This window comes from Panthera tigris, chromosome B4, assembly GCF_018350195.1.
Source record: "Panthera tigris isolate Pti1 chromosome B4, P.tigris_Pti1_mat1.1, whole genome shotgun sequence".
Classification (NCBI taxonomy): Eukaryota; Metazoa; Chordata; class Mammalia; order Carnivora; family Felidae; genus Panthera; species Panthera tigris.
In genome coordinates, this window is record NC_056666.1 from 53,914,059 (window position 1) to 53,934,347 (window position 20,289).

At 43.2% G+C, this 20,289-nt stretch overlaps 1 protein-coding gene across 1 annotated transcript; it reads right to left on the reverse strand.

Moving 5' to 3' along the window:
• Positions 1–442: 442 nt before the first annotated feature.
• Positions 443–20,289, reverse strand: LOC102967506 (cationic amino acid transporter 3-like). The gene is made up of 2 exons (XM_042991895.1): positions 20,205–20,289; positions 443–2,425 (listed from the first exon to the last, which is right to left on the reverse strand). The coding sequence occupies exon 2, from the start codon at positions 2,232–2,234 to the stop codon at positions 480–482; it is 1,755 nt and encodes a 584-aa protein (XP_042847829.1). The 5' UTR covers positions 2,235–2,425; positions 20,205–20,289; the 3' UTR covers positions 443–479.

Genomic DNA, 20,289 nt, shown 5'->3' on the forward strand with positions numbered 1-20,289 from the left:
ACAGCATGCACAAGTAAGGTATGTTCAGAGGAGAGGGAGACACAGAATCTGAAGCAGGCTCCAGGCTCTGAGCTGTCAGCACAGACCTGACATGGGGCTCAAACTCACGGACTGTGAGATTATGACCTGAATCAAAGTTGGATGCTTAACTGACTGAGAGACCCAGGCACCCCTAGTTTTTTAAATATTTTTTTAAAAGCCACTAAACAACTATAGACATAATTAACAAATATACAAGTAAGAAATAATAAAGAAGAAAGAGCAAAGCCACATCCTTCATTCCACAATAAATACAGAGCTCTATTAGTGTTCCCCCACATCAGCATCCCATGGGAGACCTAACTTTCTATGTGCTCAAAAATACTCTCTACTATTATGCAAAGGGACCAGACTGCATTCAGGTGTTATTTTATCAAACAGAATATGTACTGGCACTGCTGAGTTCAAGGTCTACGATTTTGGCCTTAACTTAGGTGGGGTTAATAGACCAGGCTGTGCTGGATCCCATAGCTGAAATAGATAGCAAACCCAATCAGCATCCAGACACCAAATCGGGCCCAGGTGGCAGCTGTCATCTGCATCATAAGGTAAACATTCATGAAGATGCTCAGTAGTGGGACAAGAGGCAGAGCAGGGACCTTAAAGTGAAGGGAACTGGAGCTCTGAGGCTGTCTCCAGATGACCCCAGTAAGCCCAGTGATGAGAACCAGGAGCAGCACAACCACTGAAATCCACACTGGGTCTCCAGAAAGCAGAATTGGCCACTGGGCCAGCACCAAGCAAAGAAGAATTAGCAGCAGAGCAAGCAGTGAGGAGCAAACACGGACAACCCGGCCAGAGAGTGGAGTTGGGGAGGAGCTGCCTGGAAAAAGTAGTCCTTGTAGAGTTAGCCTTTCTGCTGCCAGTCCACTCTCCTCCTGAACCATTGGTTCATTTCCTCCACTCTGCTGATATCGAAGGATGAGAACACAAAGAGCAACCAGGGAGTAAGCTAGCAGAGACTCAAGTGACCTGAGGTCCACAAGATCAGTGAGTTCCAAGAAGAATGCCATGTTTGCTGCAATAATACTAAATATCACAGAAGCCATGATGCGGGAGTATGAGCCAGTACGCACTCTAGCAAGGACAGGGAACAGGAGGCCATCTTTTGCCATCATGTGTATCAACCGACGAATGGGGAACATAAAGCTCAAAAGGCTGGCAGAAAGACTACAGAAAAATCCAAAAGCTACAACATAGTACGCAGGTGCCCAGCCAATAAGGAAAAATGCCTCAGGCAAGGTGCTCCCACGTTGAAGCTGATAGTAAGGCACCATAAGCGTAAGTGCTGAGGAGACACCAAAATACAGCACAAAGCAGATGAACAGTGAAATCATAATGCCCATGGGGATGGAACACTGAGAATTCTGCTCTTTCTTGACTGTTGTAAGAACGATGCTGAAACCTATAAATGCATAGAAACAGGTAGCTATTCCATGGAGAATCCCCTCAAAGCCAAATGGCACAAATCCTCCAGAGCCCAGAGGGCCCAAGCTTGAGGTGTCATTGAGTCCAGCTTTTACATAGTCGTCTTCTGTGAGCTTCCAGTTTTGCAGGTCTCCCTTAATGAAGCCAGAGATTATGAAAAAACCAAGAACCAAAAGTTTCACCAATGTAATCACTTTGGCAACCAGGAAAAATGTATGAAATGGCAGAGTCTGCAATTCGATGAGCAACAACATTAGGCCCACAACAATGAAGCCTAGATATTCTGCAAGTACTTGGGGAACATGAGGTGAGATGTTCTCATTAAGGGTCTGAGCGATCTGGTTCCCAAACAGGTTGGCAAAAACTAAGGTCCAGGCACAGGCCACAATGGCTGTATCAGCAACAAAGGAGAGGATGAGGTTCCAGCCACTGAGGAAAGCCCAGAGTTCACCTATAGTGACAAAGCTGTAGAGATATGCAGAGCCAGAATGCGGAACCTGGGTACGGGCACTAATCTCTGCATAGCACAGCCCAGCCAACACAGAAGTTAGGCCGGCCACCAAAAAGCAGATCACAATGGATGGCCCTGCTTGACTGCTAGCCACCTCACCAGCCAGGACATACACACCTATACCCACTGTGCGGCCCACACCGAGGGCAACTAAATCCAGAGTGCTCAGGTGGATGTTAACTTGAATCCCATGCTCTGTTGGCATATTTTTGCGTACCAGCTTTTGAAAAAATCTGCGAAGTATCTGATACAGCATTCTAGCTGGAATTGAAGAAGATTCTAGGATCAGACAGCTGTATCAAGCCCATGTAGTCTGGGATCAGTCTGGGATCATGTTTGGTGAGGCTGAATTAAGCTAAGTTGACTTGGGGCTGCCACAGTCCATTGGTCAGGCTTCAAAGATGCTGTTTTGTATTTCTTCTGGTGTCTGTCATCCCTCCATAATGCCTAAATAAACAATAAATTCATACTGAACAATTGTGTTCAACCAGGCAACAAAAGCTCAGAAGTCCAACATCACTTGTTGAGCACAAATATAGAAACTGACACTAAAGACATCATAGAAAAGTCAACCCTGCTTTCTCCCCTGAAAAACTGCAAAATACTTCCCAACATTTCCATTTTTACACACTATATGACGTAATCTCACATGGGTTCAACTAACTCATGTAGCTTCATGTACTAATTAAGCTGTAAGACACAACAGGGTTTGAATTTATTGTGTAATAATTCACACCATGGATGTTTGTGTGGTACTTGAACATGAGTTATGACACATTAATTCACAGACGAGAGGGCCTCATTGCAGTTATAGAACCATATTTTAAATACCATCTGAATTTAAAATACAAATATTGGTCCCCCAATCTTAAAACCCTTAGCCTCCAAATCAGCTAGCCAATGTCAGACGTCACTATGGCCCCCTTTCTCCTCATTCTGTATCATTCATTTAGCTGTACTGATGGCAAAAAATATACACTCCAACCCTTTTCTTTACCCACTTAGGCCCACATGGGGTGCTGTGAGAAGACATGAAGGGGGAGAAAGGGGCAGGGCCTTTATAAACACCAGTATGAAAGAGAGAAACATGCTGTCTGGTGAGAAAACACTGGAGAAATGGATGAAGCAGCCAACCAAGGGTCCATGAAAGGGAGAAGAGACAGAAAGGCCATTTTGTGAATTCTGACATTCAATAAACCTCACCCAAAACAACCAAACAAAAATTTACCACATGTTTTATGTCCACAGTTAAGAGAGTATGAGGGGTAGGGAGAAAAGAAATAAGTCACCTAGCTCATAGCTCACAACCAAAACAATTCCCTCTGTCTCCTCCCTCTCTGGCTTCTAGGAGAGAAGGTGAGCTCATTTCTGCAGATGGTCTCCTCAGTGGCCTCGCTGTGCTCTATAAACACCCTGCACCATCTGTGATGTCAGTTTTCAGCAGCCTTGGAATCTGCCCTGCTCTGTGAGCTTGTATTAAAACACTAACTGTAACTCCTCAGTAATTTTTCACAAGGAGTTATTTTTAACTCCCACAAACCATTGTCTGACTATACTAAATATATTTTCTTAATTAATGTACACCACATGTGGTTCTTCTTTTCGCCTCCTCCCCTGCTGCTATTCAAATGGCCCCTCCTCAAGGAGAATAAGTTTTGGATGGACAATTCACAGCAATGCCCCAGAAAAGTAGTGGAAAACAGAGAACACAAAGTCATGCAGCCCTCACTTTCCTCTCTACTCAGGCTTTGATTTTGAGAGAATTTTTAGCAAATGTTGTCAGAGGTTTGTAAAGACAGAATAATCAAGTCAAAATTGAAAAATATTTTTTATATATTATCAGAAGGTATGCTTGGTATTGGTTGGACTTCCATCTACAAATCCATCTAGATTCCTTATTTGCCATTTACCAGTTCCAATGTTATGATGTACCAACAAACACATCTGACCAATAAGGAAGGTCAATTAACCCATGGAACTTTCTGCACAATGAATGTGATTGATGTGTCTCCACCCACCCCCAGGCTTCCAAACCTCTTGTGGTTCACCAATGCCCTTCCTTCATAGTCTTACCTGTTACTGATTCCTCCAACCTCATCTCCTGCCCAGTTCCTGCATTCAGCCATGAAATTCTACACTGACCCCATCCCCTTGCCTCTAATGCCCCCTTGTTTTCTTCCCATAGCTAAACCCCACTTCTCTTTCAGTTCCCAGCTCAGAAGTTGCTTCCCTAGGAAGTCTCCCTTGACACTTATGCTGCCCTTACCCTTACCCTTATGAGTCTCCTAGCACCCGGCTTACCCCATGTGCCATTTATTCTAATATATCAACATTTTAGGTCAGCTGCCAGTCTCCTCCATTAGACTGTGAGTTAAGTGCACAAAAAATATTTGTTGAACAATTGTATAAACAGAGAAGAGAAATCTGAAAGAGCACATAATCAAATATTCTTATCTACTTGATTTTGAGTATATACTTTGTAGCCAAGCAATCTTTATAAACCCAGCTAATGTAAATATATAAATGGTATCATCTTCCCTGTAAAAGGCAAGCAAAATGTAAAGTGTGGAAGAAAAACCAACTGTGATAAAACTTTGACCACAGATAATGCCTGGCAAGTATGATTCACACAGGGTGATAAAGAATTGTTTCCTTTTGAGGACACTTGTCTTGAAACTATCAGGTTGCCTTGGGTTATATGTAATGAACCACCCATGCCCAGTTAGAGAATCCCCACTTTTTTGAAGGCATCATACTCAGGCCTTAAAATCTAGGTAGGATGTCCTAAGGCAGAGGTCTCACTTCATGGGACACAGGGAGGCATAATGAAGACAACTGGGGTACACTTTCAAACTTCATAACCTCTCCTTCTGGAATTCTTGTCCAACTAGCAATGTACTTCCCATGACTGCTCTAAACCACCCCAAATGACAAGAAATTATCATCAATTTCAAAGCAAAGATATTGTAAAGCTTCCTTCACAGGAAGGCAGCACAGTTTAGTAGTCAAGAGTAAGGCTCTGCAGGTAGATGGTTCAGGTTCAAGTCAAAACTCAACCTCATAGTTGGGTGACTGTGGACAAATTAGCTCACCTCTCAGTGTGTTAGTTTTCACAACAGTCAAATGGGAGTAAAAGTAAATACCTCATAGAGTTTTTTTCAGGATTTAGTGAAATGATGCCTGTAAAGTACTTTGCTCAGTAACTAGCATATAATATGTACTTAATATATTCTACCTAATACTTAATATTCAAATCTGATCCACAGTCCCCAAACTTTGAAAATTAGTCTTTATAAATGTCTAGCCTCAAAATCACCCACTAAAACTCAAGCCTGTTAGCTAGTCCTCATGAAACAATAAAAACAGTTTTATTCCATAATTCACTTTGAAACCCTAAGAACTCTAATTAGACACCCTCTTACATGCTGGTGCTAAACCCTTGGGGGTCCTAGGCTTATTGAGTTAGACCAGGCATCCAAATATCCAAGGCTCAAATATAATAATAATAATAATAATAATAATAATAATAATAATACATAATGAGGCAGATGCCTCATCTTATTTCTGGAAGAGTCAGTGCTGCGTACTACAGTGGTAAAAGCGTTGAACATTATATGAGAGATTTTGGATATAAGCGCTGGCTCTTGCACTTGACTACATAAACTAGGGTAATTTGCTTAATATCTCTAAGCCTCAGTTTCCTCATCCATAAGGAACCTTACTTTACTTCCTTTATTGGATCAGTATGATAATTCCATGAAAAGATACAAACTGTAATGTACTGCTCTTGGGAAATTAACTGGGTCCACCATCCTGAAGCACAATCTTAGTGGAATTAAGAATGCACACATAGTCAGCACTGTAGTTGTTGAGTGGATGGATGTATCTAAATACACATGTAGAGCATAGACTGGAAGATCATTTATTAAATACAGGAAAGTAAGTACCCTCCCCACCCCCCACTGTGAGGAGGGGAAATGAGAATAGAGATAGGAATGAAAGGGGAAAATAAAATACATTTTGTAAAGGGGTCTGACAGGAAGCAATGGGGCTAATAGTTCATGACTGAGGGAGCTGTTGACTCCACTCTGCACTACAGGTTTAACAAAGAAATTGCATGAGAAAATGTGAGAGTACAGGGTTTAGGGCATGATAAATGGCAGGCAGTCAATAGATTTTAATTGAAGGGTAACTGGATCCTATAATCATCAGGACATAGAGAATACAGAGAAAGACTACCCGCTAGAAAGAGGGTGGAAAACAAGGGAAGATGGGACACCCCTCCCACCAGTTCCCTCTGAACCCATTTCCCTTTTCCCAATTCCTCTTTCTCCTTCAGCTCCTTGTCTCTGAAGGCTTCTTACTGGGCACTAAGGATGCTTGTACCTCTTTACTCCCTCTGAGGAACCATATCCAGACAACTACCTCCCCACAAAGACATGACAGCGGTTCTTCACATTTGTTGAATCACAGAGCCCTCTGAGGTTGGTCACCTCAAAATAATATTCTACACTCTTCTGAAGTCCATCCATGGGCCCTGAGCAGAAATCCAAGAGGACCATCTGAACGGAAGGTTTAGAGATGGCTAATGCTTTTGATTATTTCTGTTTCCCTCAACTTTGTTGTGCAAGGTCGCCCTTGTGTTCTTCCCACCTTTACTGAAGATGAGGGAAAGTGGGATAAAGACAAAGTATGATGATCCAGAGAAGCACCCCACAGGAAAAAAAAAAAACATCTGGGAATTAAATAATCATGTCTATTTTACTTCAACATATGCAGGCAGAACAAACAAATGAACAACCAAACTTATAGAAGACAAAACAAACCCATGGATTGGGAATCCTAAGACAGCCTACCACAAACCCAACTTATTACAACACAGAGAGAAACATTACCCTCAAACTCCATGTTTAGAAATGCCCTTTCCCTGTGAAATAATCCGCAATTAGTCCAACAGTTTATATTCAGTCCAGACTCTCTGACCTAAATGTCAGAGTCCTGCTGTAATTCTCCCCCTACCCTCAGGCTCATCACCTCCTTACATCCTGACTTACTCTTCGTGGGATGAGACTTGGTACTGGGAAAGTTTCCTGTCCTGCCATGGAGGCCATCCTCACTCTTTTCTGTCCATATTGACCCTCCAGCTCTTCTCAACCCTATTCTACAGCCTTCCTCTGCATCTACGAAGCCTTGCCTAAGCCATCCTGACTGATGCCCATCTCCAACTTTCCTCCTCTTCCCACCAGTACTTACAGCCCATCCTGATGCACAGCTGAAACTGATTTTCCCTTTCTGTCTGATGGTGCCTTGTGTGAGTCACTGAAATTCCTTACAGTCTAAAAGCTAAAAGCTTCTCCTAAAAGCTTCTAGGAGGCAGGGCCAGGATCCATATCCCTTCTCCTTCTGGATGCCACAGTCTCATCTCCAACTCTCACTACCCAGGAAAAATATCTGCTCATAAGTGTGCCAAACGACTATAAGAGACATTTAGGACAGAGGAAATGAATATATAGATGTATTTATTTACCACTATACCTTAAAATTCCAGGAAGTAGGACTTTTCTTTTTCAAAGAAAGAAAGGTCCAAACCAAGGTGTAGACAGGACACTAGAACATGCACCATCATCTATTTCAAGAGAATTTTCTGAGGAAATTTCCCAATGAGGGACCTGGGTCTGTGAATCTAAGTTTAATTAGGAAGCAGTCTCTCCCAAAGGAGGTGCTTAGCAAAAGGAGATGCTGAAAGAAATGCAGAGAAGATCCAGGGAAAAGGAAGTCAGCCTTTATGGATTCTATAATGCCCTCAGCTCCCCTTTCTTTCCTTACTCCTGCCCATATTACTCTCAGTCTCTGAGCTCCTTCTAAACTCCAAAACAAAAGTTCTATCCCAAATAACTAAGAAGAAGAATTTCTGTCAATTCCAACAGTACACTACTTAAGTTGCAAGGGTGTCTTCCTTTCTCAACCAGCACCACTCGCTCCCCTTTGTCCTGGGGGCCATTGTGTTCACTCCTCTGTCTCTAAGAAGATTATTGCCCTCACTCTGGACGTTTCCTTTTCAAAACATTCTTCCAAGTAAGCAAATTATACTGGTTCTCAGGGTTGGGTGTTAAATCTTCTGCCAATCAGGAAGTTGGCCTTGTGGCTCCTCCTGAATACCTTCAAAGAGAGTTTGGATACCAGTTGCTTTGCTAGAAGTTTGAAAAAGACTTGAGAGTAGTGCACTGAGGCTGTTAAATAATTAAATCAAGCTCTAAAAAGTTCAGAGAAATGGACATTAAATACAACATCTCCAGAGTTTATATCAATCCCTTTGTATCCAAGTACAACTCCTTCCTGATCCCAAAGTATATAAATTCTCTCAGCCTCCTTAAAAGTTTTCCAGACAATAAAATCTCCAGCCAACTGAACCAGTGGCTCCCAAACAAACCCGTATAAGCCTTTTTGGATAGCTGAGCTTCCCCAGAGTTACAAAGTCCTAAATCAAGCAGCCCTGCATCTCTGGTAGAGGGCAGTCAGGAATGCAAGAGTAGAAGAGTTGTGTTCAGGGCAAGAGCTTTAAATAATAATGTGTGGTGCATGTGCACAACCAATACTTCCAAAGCAGAAACAATTCAGAATATATATGAAAAGCTAAACAGAATAAAATCCACCATGAACACTGGGGCTGAGTCTCATATCCCAGGGTAAAAGACTCTTGGTTAACAAAACCAATGAAAACCATTGGTTAACAAAACCAATGAAAAATGGAATCTTCCCATTTTCTCTCTCTCTTTGTACTTTATCTAGAAGTCTGTGTCCAATCATAGTCTTTCATTTATTTATTCAAATATAGTGGTCCCCAATTATTTAGCACTGCAAATAAAGCAAAGAAAAACGCAAACATCCCTCCACTCAAGTTGCTTACATTCCTTCAGTAGGAAGCAAACAATAAATAAGTCATACAGAGAAAGATGGATACCATATGTTTTCACTCATATGTGGATCCTGAGAAACTTAACAGAAGACCATAGGGGAGAGGGAGGAAAAAAAAGAAGATAGAGAGGGAGGAGGCCAAACCATAAGAGACTCTTAAAAACTGAGAATAAACTGAGGGTTGATAGCGGGTGGGAGGGAGGGGAAGGTGGGTGATGGGCATTGAGGAGGGCACCTGCTGGGATGAGCACTGGGTGTTGTATGGAAACAAATTTGACAAGAATTTCATATTAAAAATAAATAAATAAATAAATAAATAAATAAATAAATAAATAAATATTGTGTAAGATTTTCAATCAATGCAGCAGAGGAAAGAAAAGCAAGAAAAGGTTAGGATGTTCTCTAGTGGGTTTTATTATTTTATTTATTTATTTTTTTTTTAATTTTTTCAACGTTTTTAATTTATTTTTGGGACAGAGAGAGACAGAGCATGAACGGGGGAAGGGGCAGAGAGAGAGGGAGACACAGAATTGGAAACAGGCTCCAGGCTCCGAGCCATCAGCCCAGAGCCTGACGCGGGGCTCGAACTCACGGACCGCAAGATCGTGACCTGGCTGAAGTCGGACGCTTAACCGACTGCGCCACCCAGGCACCCCATGGGTTTTATTATTTTAAAATGGGTGATCCAAGACAGCCTCACCTTCACACTGTTGTGTAACTGTCACCACCATCCATCTCCAGAACTTGTTCATCTTCCTCAGCTGAAACTCTGCACCCATAAGCAGTAACTCTCAGTTCTTCCCTCCCTGCAGCCCCTGGCACCCGGCATTCTACATTCTGTCTCTATAAATTTGACTATACTATGTGCCTTGTATAAGTGGTATCATACAATATTATCCTTTTGTCACTGGCCTATTTCACTGAGCATAAAGTCTTCAAGGTTATAGCCCATGTTATAGCATATGTCAGAATGTCCTTCTTTTTTAAGGCTGAATTGTGTTCCATTGCCTGTATATCCCACATCTTATTTATTCATCCATCCACTGATGGGCATGTGGGCTCTTTCACCTTTTAGCTGTTGTGAGTAACAATGTCTTTTTGAGTCCCTGCTTTCAATTCCTTGCAATATATGCCAAGAATTTGGGTTGCTGGATCATACAGTAACTGTATACATAATCGAGAAATCATCATATTGTTTTCCACAGCAGCTACAACATTTTACATTCCCACAGGCAATGTATAAGTGTCCCACTTCTCTACATCCTTCTCTACATCTTCACCAAGACTTGTGAGCCTCTGTTTTTGTTTTGTTTTGTTTTTAATAGCAGCCATCCTAATGGGTGTGAAGTGGTACTTGGCTACTTTTGAGGAATAACAAGCCCTGTGGGGCCAGGACAGAGTGAGCGAGAGGAAAGCAGTCAGGGATCAGGACAAAGAGAAAGCAGGAAGCCAGATCCTTCACGGAAGATCTGAGAGTCACTGTGAGGAATTCGACTGTTACTCTAGGTGTGATGGAAACCCTAGGAAAACGTGAGTTTCACATGTTGCCTACTGATTTTCATGTTCTGTGAACTACATATTGGATTCTCAAAGTAAGGAGAGGACTTCTCCAGGATTTGAACAAAGGCATGGAGACAGCTCGCAGAGCTGTCAATAGATCTGCAGTTTCTGATAACACAATGAGCCCTGAACTATCTGCATTCTTGCATCTGCCACCCTCTCTAGACACCAAAGCAGAGATGTCATACGGCCACCCATGGGAGAGTAACATGATGGATTGCTTTCACTGAAGCTGTTCACTTATGGATTATCTCTAGACAGGACCCCATCACTTAAAAATCAAACAAAAATCGTTTTAGTACAATTCACTATTGTAGGTTATCCCCACCATTATCATGGATAATCAAGAACTGACATGGAGATAAAGAGGGCTTTTTCTGGAACCTGGTAAAATTAAGAACCCCAAAGACAGGTGTAGAGAGACTCTCAGAAAGGGGGCAGGAACCATGTAAACTAGGTACTCACAAGCCTTGCAGAATTAAATAGATGAATCCAGTCCCAAACCCCAGATGCCTCAGGAAGGACTGTCAAAAAATGTCTGAAATGATCAGAGCTGGAAAGAGAGAAAGGGCCCCAAAGGGAAGCCTGAAATCACATTTCTGAGAGGCATAGAGTACTTTCATAACCTCACTTCCTCTGGGCAAAAAGGATGAAAGCTTTTACATCAAGATGAGAAGTCCAAGGAGTTATTCAATTTCTCAACAATAAACAATCCGAAGATAATGGCTGCCCAACCATTTACAAATGTTAAAAAATACACACTTGTAAGTGTGGGAAGCAGGGGAGATAGAGGGTAGAGAAGGATAAAAAATTTTTGCTTCTTTCCCACAACATCTTTGGAGTCACTGCTTCATGCACATACCACTCTAGTATCATTGCACCATTATTTGGGTAAACAAGCAGATAGCCAGAGCTTCTCTAGAGGCTGTATAGACACCACATAATCTAGTATCATTCCAGGATGGTTGTGAACAAGGCAAATTTCTTAGTCCCTCTGGGATAACTGCAGAGAAGACAGAGTTAAATGCAATGCTCCTCATTCATGATCTGACACATTTACAGGTTTAGTTTCAGTCATAATCCAGTTTTAGAAATTCTTAACATTTCTATCACACCTATCAAGATGATGAGCTTGACGAATCAGAAAAGCCTGAGCTTCTGCTTCTAGAGGTCTTCAAAAACTAGATAGGCTACCAGGGAGAATCAAAGTGAGATTTCCCAAACATGAATCAGAAAGACAGCTGGGAAAAGTGAGAAAATGATGTGATACACTGATGTCAACAGTGAAAATAAATGTGTTCTCTACTTACTTTTATGATTCTCTACTCCATTTTCTCAACCCTGAATCCTATAAACACAGAACACCTAATAAAAGTCCTCAGGAATCTCACTGTGGTTTTGATTTTTATTTCCCTGGTGATAAGTGATGTTGAGCACCTTACACCACCTCATCCTGTCAGGATGGCTAAAATTAACTACACAAGAAACAGTATGTGTTGGCAAGACTGCAGAGAAAAGGGAACCCTCTTGCCCTATTGGTGGGAATGCTAACTGGTGCAGCCACTTTGGAGAACACTATGGAGGTTCCTCAGAAAACTGAAAATAGAAGTACCCTATGATCTAGAAGTTTCACTATTAGGTATTAACCCAACGGATATGAAAATACAGATTCGAAGGGGTACATGTCTCCCTATGTATATAGCAGCATTATCAACAATAGCTTATCTATGGAGAGAACCCAAATGTCCACTGACTGTTGAATGAGTAACGAAGATGTGGTGTGTGTGTGTGTGTGTGTGTGTATAATGGAATATTACAGCCATCAAAAAGAATGACATCTTTCTATTTGAAATGAAGTGGATGGAGCTAGAATGTATTATGCTAAGTGAAATAAGTCAGTCAGAGAAAGACAAATACCATATTATTTCACTCATATGTGGAATATAAGAAAAAACAGATGAACATATGGGGTGGAAGAGAAGAGAGGAAAACATCACAAGAGACTCTTAATGATAGAGAACAAACGGGGGGTTGATGGAGGGAGGTAGTTGGGAGATGGGCTAGAAGGGTGATGGGTATTAAGGAGGGCACTTGCTGTGATGAGCACTGGGTATTATATGTAAGGGAAAAATCACTGAATTCTACTCCTGAAACCAATATTGTACGGTATGTTAACTAAATAAGATTATCTGAATATAAAAATAATACAAAAAATCCTGAGAAATAAACAGCAGAAGGAAACACATCTGCCTATCCACCTTATTTTCCAAACTAAAGCTGTAATGTAGTTACAATGAACACTTTGTCTTTGTTTACAATGAGCACTAATCTACACTCATTTTTTCCAAGTCTTGTAAACAGCTTTTTTTTTTTTTTCCAACCAAATCCTTGTAAGCACAGAATCTAGAAAACCATCCAGTGGTCCTATATATCACTCTACTCTGTATCCACTTTTAGATTAGCAGTTTCGTGTGGTCAGAGCCCATGGTTTGTTCTACCATGTACACACTAAGTAATATGCTACACACAAGGGGGTTTAGAAAGGCCGGCTATCTCTCTGGTTATCTTCATTCATATCTTTAAATGCAACCTTCTGTCCTTCCATGTAAGTACTTGGATGTCTCTTTCTGTCTGTATTCTCTCACCAGACTTGGCTTGGTTCCTGTCATTGCCCTAGGTAGCTGCTCACATACTCACCATTTCCCTTGGAAAGTCAGTTTTGTTTTGTTTTGTTTTGTTGTAGGAAAGACACCAGACCATCTGAGTCATATGAAAGATGTATAACGCCTCAAAGTCCTGAGTTTTTATCCAAATATAGATCAATATGACTTCTGAACAAATATCCATCTACCTCACCCCAGCTCTGGCAACATAATCTATAACAACTAGCCTCTATAACCACTTATTAAGGGAAACTCTTTATCCCTCTTCCCTAGTTCTTTCTGGTCTCCAGTTGGCCTTGTGGTTTGTATAATACAAGAAAAAAAAAAAAAGGACAAGCATAAAGCAAAAGAATGTACCATAAAAATCACTTTTATCAATTTGGAATATACTTTGTGAAGGAAACTGGTTTTTCCACATGATTTTTCTTTAAGGTTAAAATGTAACTGCCTTCTGGAAACACATAACATGTATCAAATTATGATGGAGAGACATTGAAAAGAACTGCTGGAAGGCAAGAGAAAGGCAACTAGAAATAAATATTCGCCACATATAATCAATAAAACAGATGTCATGCATGGATAAGTGCTGTCTTGGGCTTCTGGTGTTGGGGTACATCCCACAGTGTACATGGTAGTTGGGAGGGGAGAAGGGTGGAGAACATTTTAAGACTGCCGAGGCCTTTAAAATTAAAGAGTTTCAAATATGCTTGAGATAACAACAAACTGCCTCTTGGAGACCCAGTGTCTTAAAGACCACTAGGCAGCCACACCCCAGGGGAACTTGGTAATCTCTTCCTCCTACAGCCTGATCTGACCTATAATCAATCCCCACCACAACTGTTGTAAATTAGATAAGAGAGGCAGGGAGATACCTTCAGCAGCTGTAAAAAATAGATATCTAATTTCTTAAGCAAGGAGGAAGAAGACTCTCAAATTCTCTCTGATGGTGGATGGACCACCTTATGAAACTGGCCCTGCTATTCGGCAGAGTCCACAGCAATGTCCTCCCTAAGAAGATATGACACAGACACTTTCAGAATCTCCAGTGAGAAAGTGTGGCAAAACATGAAGGAGGCAGCCAAGCCAGGTAGAAGAATCTTCATTCATTCAAAAAACATGTCTAAGCACACTATGTGCTGGGCCCTGTGAGAAAGACAAAGATGAATAAAGCAAGCTCTGCACGAGGTCAGAAAGGAAAGGCCAGGGAGGAGGGCAAAGCAAAGAAAGAGGTGGGAAGGACTAAGGAGGAGTAGGGCCAGGGAATAACCCAGAAATCCTACCTGCTCTTCCCAAACTTGCAGGGCCTTTGGCCTGCACCCCCCAATCCAAAGTCTAGCTCTGGAGCCATGAAATACCCTCTGCTCAAACTGCCCAGAGCTTTGACAGCTAGCGGCACTCCAAGCCCAGTTTCTTCCACTCTGGTTCTGTCTCAGTTTTCTTGCCAATTCTATAAACACAAGAAATCACTTACCCATGGCCTTTTTCTTCCTCAGAGGATAACACCTGAGAAGAAAGTTTAAGCAAAACCAGGGAAAGAAAAGGAGCTTGGCCAAGCAGAGTCAGGACTTGGAGTGGGAGCTCAGGGGGCCCTCGGGGAGGCGGGTCCTCGGGGAGGCGAGCCTTCGGGGAGGCGGGCCCTCGGGGGGCGGGGCCCTCCAAAGGCAGGTGAGAGGAATGGTGGAACAGGGTAAAGGATGTGGATTAGTTGGAATCCTGGAGGCCCTGCATGGGTGAGGAGGTGGACTGAGGACTTAAATGGGACGTTATTTGACTCTTTGCTGCCAGAAAGTTGTGAAATTAGAGTAAGCTTTCCAGGGTCCTGGTTATGGAGGAAGTCCTGGTTGGCAGGAGGAGAGTGTGGGGAGCCAGATGGAGCCCAACCTGTGGTGCTTTGGGGCAAGTCCCAGATCCAGCTAAAGAGCCCACTCAGCAGTCCTTTAAACAAGATTAGAAACATCCCCCACCCCAGCAGCTCCCTGTCTCAGAATCTCCTACTGGATTCCTCTACCACCATCCATCCCCATCTCCTCACCCATGTTTCCCATCACTCTGGAACTAAAACTACAAGGGAACTGGCTTAAGCTTCACCACAAGGAATTTTCTGAGACAGTCATTCAGAGTTCATAGTACATTGTAACTGAATATGCATTGAGCATTGTGCTGGAGTAAATAAAGCCACAGACTCCCTGCCTAAACAGCTTCCTGCTCTAATCATTCAAATGGTAGGTCTTCCAAGATCCTGAAACAGTGACAAAAGGAAGGTGCCTCTTCCTTCTCAGAACATTAATCTTCAAACGGAGGCAAGACTTTTCAGAGATAGAGAACATGGGGCCTACTTAGAGACCCAGAACTGAATGGAGGATTATCAAGAAGCATTTGATCTAAAGGAAAAAGGGCACCATTGCCTCTACTTAATAATACTGAGATTCCTCTAAACTCTAAATTACTTGCCATAACGACTGTGATGGAGATAGAAGGAGGGGAGAGAAGGGTAGTGGCAGGATTCTCTAGGGACAGAGTCTATACTAACTATACTAAAGCAGATAATTGAAACTGGAGCAGAAAGAATTTCTCCAGATTTCGGGAAGAACCTCCAACTGAAGAAAACCTACAAATCACACTGACCCTGCACTAACACATCTCTAGTAGGCATGAACCAAGGGAACTAATCCAGTACTTCTTTTGTAGAAGGTGCTATGCTGGGTAGTGGGTGAGAGGCCAGCCAATACTAAGGAGCCAAAACTCCTAGAGGCAAAGGAGACAGGCAGGAATTGGAAGAATTCCTGGGGATAAGCATCTGTATGTTTGGTTGGTGTCTGTTCCAACAATTCTAGACTGTCCTCCCCTGCCTCAAGCTGGGATTTTCCTAAAGCTGTATCTCCTTGAGGGCAAGAAGGGCTTGCATCTGCTCCCAAGATTCAATTCCTTCCCCTTTCTTGCTGTGCTATTCACTGCCTCATGTGTAGAGAGTGGGAGGCTAGCGAAATACCTGGGCCTCCAGATAATCAACAAGTAAGCATAAGAACTATCTCAGGTTTGCAGGGAATGCAGAGGATGCAGAATTGGGGCCCTAGGTCTCTCCTGAAGAAGGGGTACAGAATGAGGGGCCTGGCAGTTGGAGCCCATCCAAGTGATTTCACATGAAATATCAGAACCATGAGAGGTGGAAGGAGAGAAGGGAGAGGAGTGAGGGGTGTGAGCCAGAGACAGGATAAGGGACTAAAAGACAGACATAAGAGAGACAAGGAAGATGGAAGGGAGGGCAAGAGAGGGGACAGGGATGGGGAAACTGCAAAAGAAGACAGATAGGAGGAGATGTGGGTGGAGAAACTGAAAGGCACACAGGGTAAAACTCACAAAGATATGACGGGAAGAGAGACCCTCAGAGACTGAGGGATGGAAGAAGGCAGGGAGAGAGCCAGAAGGAAGAGCTGAAGGCAGACTCAGTACCAGAAAAACCTCAGACAAAAAAAATATATATTTGGAATCAGAAATACAGAGAGATAGACAGATCTGCTTGACAGAGATGAAGGTGAAGGAAGCAAAGTAGGAAGGAAGAAGACAGGGCTGCATTGAAGATGGGGGAGGGAGTAAGACAAAGAGAAAGAAGGAGGCAGGTGTGGAGCAGGAGGAGGGAACCAGACCAGGGAGGCGGACATATATTTGCTTTATGATCCTCTTCCATCTCACCTGGTCCCTGCTGAGTCTGGTCCCCTCTCAGGTGCTGCTGGGGGTGGATGTGCCCAGAAAGCTGACAGGGTGAAGCTGCTGCCATCACTGCCCAGGCTCCCTCCCAGTGCCAACCTGGGGATACCAGAGACTCTGACATGTATATGCCTCCCCTTCTGTCTCCCCCAAAATGCTGCAATCAAAAGACCCCTGAATCTCAGCCCTAAATTTTGCAGTTAAGGAAGCCTGGCAGAACCAGTGCAAAGGGGATTGGGGGTCAAGGAGAAAGAGAAACAGAGCCAGGCAGGAAGTCAGGCTGACAAGCTCTGGAGAAAGTGCTGGGGACAGACTTGTTAGGGATCATATGGAGAAGAGGGAGGAGAGGGTAAGAACTGAGCCTGTGTCTGCATTGAGAGCTAAATAAGCATGATGCAAGGTATAAGCAAAATAACCTACTAGTGACTGTCCATTAATTTGGGGCAACAATGTAGGCACCTTCTGAGCAGTCATCATCAATGACTTCAAGCAGCTCTCCACCAAAGGGCCCCACAAATACACATATGAAACATGAAAAAGGAAAAACTGAGGCAAAGAACAGAGACCTTGAGGCCAGTGTACATGCTTGAATCTAGGTTTCAAAGGGCCAGTGATGAAGCAACCAGACACATTTGTGAAGACCCAAGACTTAGCATGGCAAGTGGGACCCTGCCCTTTTCCCCAGGCTTTATTGGGTCTCTGCAAAGACTACCCTCCCCAGCTCCTCTCAGAGCCAGGGGAGACCCTAAGAACATTAACTCAAGCAATTTAAAGGGGATTTGTTCTCTCTGGCCCACTTCCCTGACAGTCACATTTGCAGGTCCCAGACGCCAGAAGTCTGGTTATAACTAGAGCCCAAGGATTCTCTTTAGCAGCAGGAGGGAGGGTGGAGAGGGAAATTTCCACAGAATCCTTTGGAGAAGACAAGACAGCAAAACCCATCAGTTCCATCCCACTCCCATGGACACATAGAAGTTTAATAAAGTTTAGAATGTCCAGGGCTACGAGGTAATTAAAGCCAGGATCTGGGTAATTACATTTCTTCTCTAAGCTCTACCCTTGACCTCCCTCCTCCCCCATGGACACACATCTTTTATGAAACACATTGAGTCAGAAACTTTAAAAACTGCCTCCACTAGAGAGATGGCCTTAATTTCAGCAAAGAAATTTAGAACACATTTTGAAAGGATTTCCTTAGACCTCAGGTAGTTAAATGCTAGAACCAGAAACACACACACACACACACACACACACACACACCACATAGGAAAAGGAAAGCCCTCTCATGACTATTTTTTTGCCTGTGTGTTTCACCTCCTCATGATCTGTCCCACATTAGGGAAGAAAATATAGTCTCTCTAAACGTTAGGAAATCAATTCCCTTCTAACCCTTAGATCCAGGAGGGAGATGGTTGTTTCCCTTCCCCAGTCATGACAAACATTCTGAAGAAAGGTGACAGAGTCTGTAGGTAAGAGCCCGGTATGCAGAAGCCTACTTTGCTGTTCTATCCCCCAAGGCCTCCCTAAACTTCGGATCTCCACCAATCTGCACCTGTCAGTGAACATTCTTTGGACTCCCCCTGTAAACCCAGCCCAGGGGGAAAGAAAGCATTCCAAGGGAGGATTAGCAGGGCCCTTTACTCTAAGATGTGAGAAGACAGACACACAAGACAAGAAACCTGGCAGAGAAAAAAAACATATAAATTAATAGAGTGTAGCCAGATCCTTCCAGGGCTGAGGGAAAGAAGATGGAAACAGAGATTGAGAATACAAAGCAAGATCAGAGGGGAAGAATTACCAGATTTAAAGGCTGGGAGTGCTGAGGGCTTGGGAGCCAGGAGGCTGTTGTGCTCAGCAGATATGGAGACAATAAGCTGAGAAGATATCAAAGATGAGCATGAGGGTGGTTTAAAATGCCTAACGTGGGGCGCCTGGGTGGCTCAGTCAGTTCTTGGTTTCGGCTCAGGTCATGGTCTCACAGTTCGTGGGTTTGAGCCTCACATTGGGCTCTGCATTGATGCTTCGGAGCCTGCTAAAGAAAAATTCTTTCTCTCTCCCTCTCTCTCTCTCTTTCTTTCTCTCTCTCTCTGCCCCTCCCCTGCTTATGCTCTCTCTCTCAAAATAAATAAAACTTTAAAAAGATAAAAAATAAAATAAAATGCCTAATGCATTTAGATATATACATCTTTACAACTGTACAGAGTTCTGTGGTATAAATTTCATTTTATTCTCAATAATAGGACACAGAGTAGGTCTCTTTTACACATAATAAAACCATGACACAGAGAGGTTAAGTAACTTGCTTCAAGTCACAGAGCTGGTAAGGGGAGGAGCAAAGAATCAAAGGACTGCACTGTGGTGTCCCCTCCTGCAGGTTCTACCTTGGGAAGCACCCAGGCTTGGGGCCTGTTGTGTGGGGGAGAAGTGACCCCCCAGAGGGCAAAAGAGGCCCTTCCTCCTGAGGCCCTTCTCAGAATGTTCTGCCCAGGAGAGCTTGGCCAAGTTGAGGTCTCATCTGGGAAGTGGGGAAATCATATCTTACACTCTGAATATGAAAGGCTAAACCAGATCATTTACTGAAATTCCTTTAGATTTAAAATACAGAATTCAGTCCATGGAAAGGGGTGGGTGAGGGGATAGTCAGGATAAAGGTCTCAAAGCCTTCAGTCTTCCCAATACCCCTCCACACAATCCTGTGTCCCTCTCTGTCTATCTCCTGATCCCCAGGGGTCTCTTTCCCACTTGTCTTGGCCCTGGCAGTACCTCCAGCCATGGTTCACTAACCTGTGCAGTCCAGGCTCAGTCATCCTCATAGCCTCTGAGGATACATCATGCTGATTTCCAATCCAAGTATTTATTCCAGGCCAACAAAGCTGTCTCCTACCTGCCTTATCGTTTGCTCATCCTGTTTCAGAATCAAGAGAGACGTTCTCTTCTTTTTCTCCTCCACCCCATGTCCTGTTGGGTTTGTCCTACAGCCCACTCATAACTCCTTTCCTCCAGGCAGCCTTCCCTGATGAACTAACTTGACTTGATTCTGAATTTCCCCTTGTCCTTTGCACTTGATCTGTGTTGAGTGGGTATCATTGGGTAACTTTGCATATTAGTTGGCAGGGAGGAGACTGTAAGCTCCCCAAGGGCAAGACCACTTGTCCCAGTATTTCAGGCAAATGCAGGTTTCATGCTTCCAGTACCAGGCTGGGAAAACTCCCACGAGTACAACTACCTGTTTTTCACAAATGGACAGGAACATTAATCTGGGCTCTAGTGGCCACCAGAAATGTCTCCTTCTGTCACATGCTGCAAAAGTATCTCCTTCACAATGACCTTTCAGAACCATTTTGGAGGAGGGCACATCCTCCACCATGTCTGCCCACATTCACCTTGTATTTAACTGGAAATACTGCTTCCTGGCTGGGTCCTCAACTTATTCTCCAGCCTCAGAGAAAACTTGGCTGTTTTTAAAAA

Coding starts and splice junctions, on each gene's coding strand:
- LOC102967506 (XM_042991895.1), bottom strand. CDS start 2,234: ATGCTGTATCAGATACTTCGCAGATTTTTTCAAAAGCTGGTACGCAAA.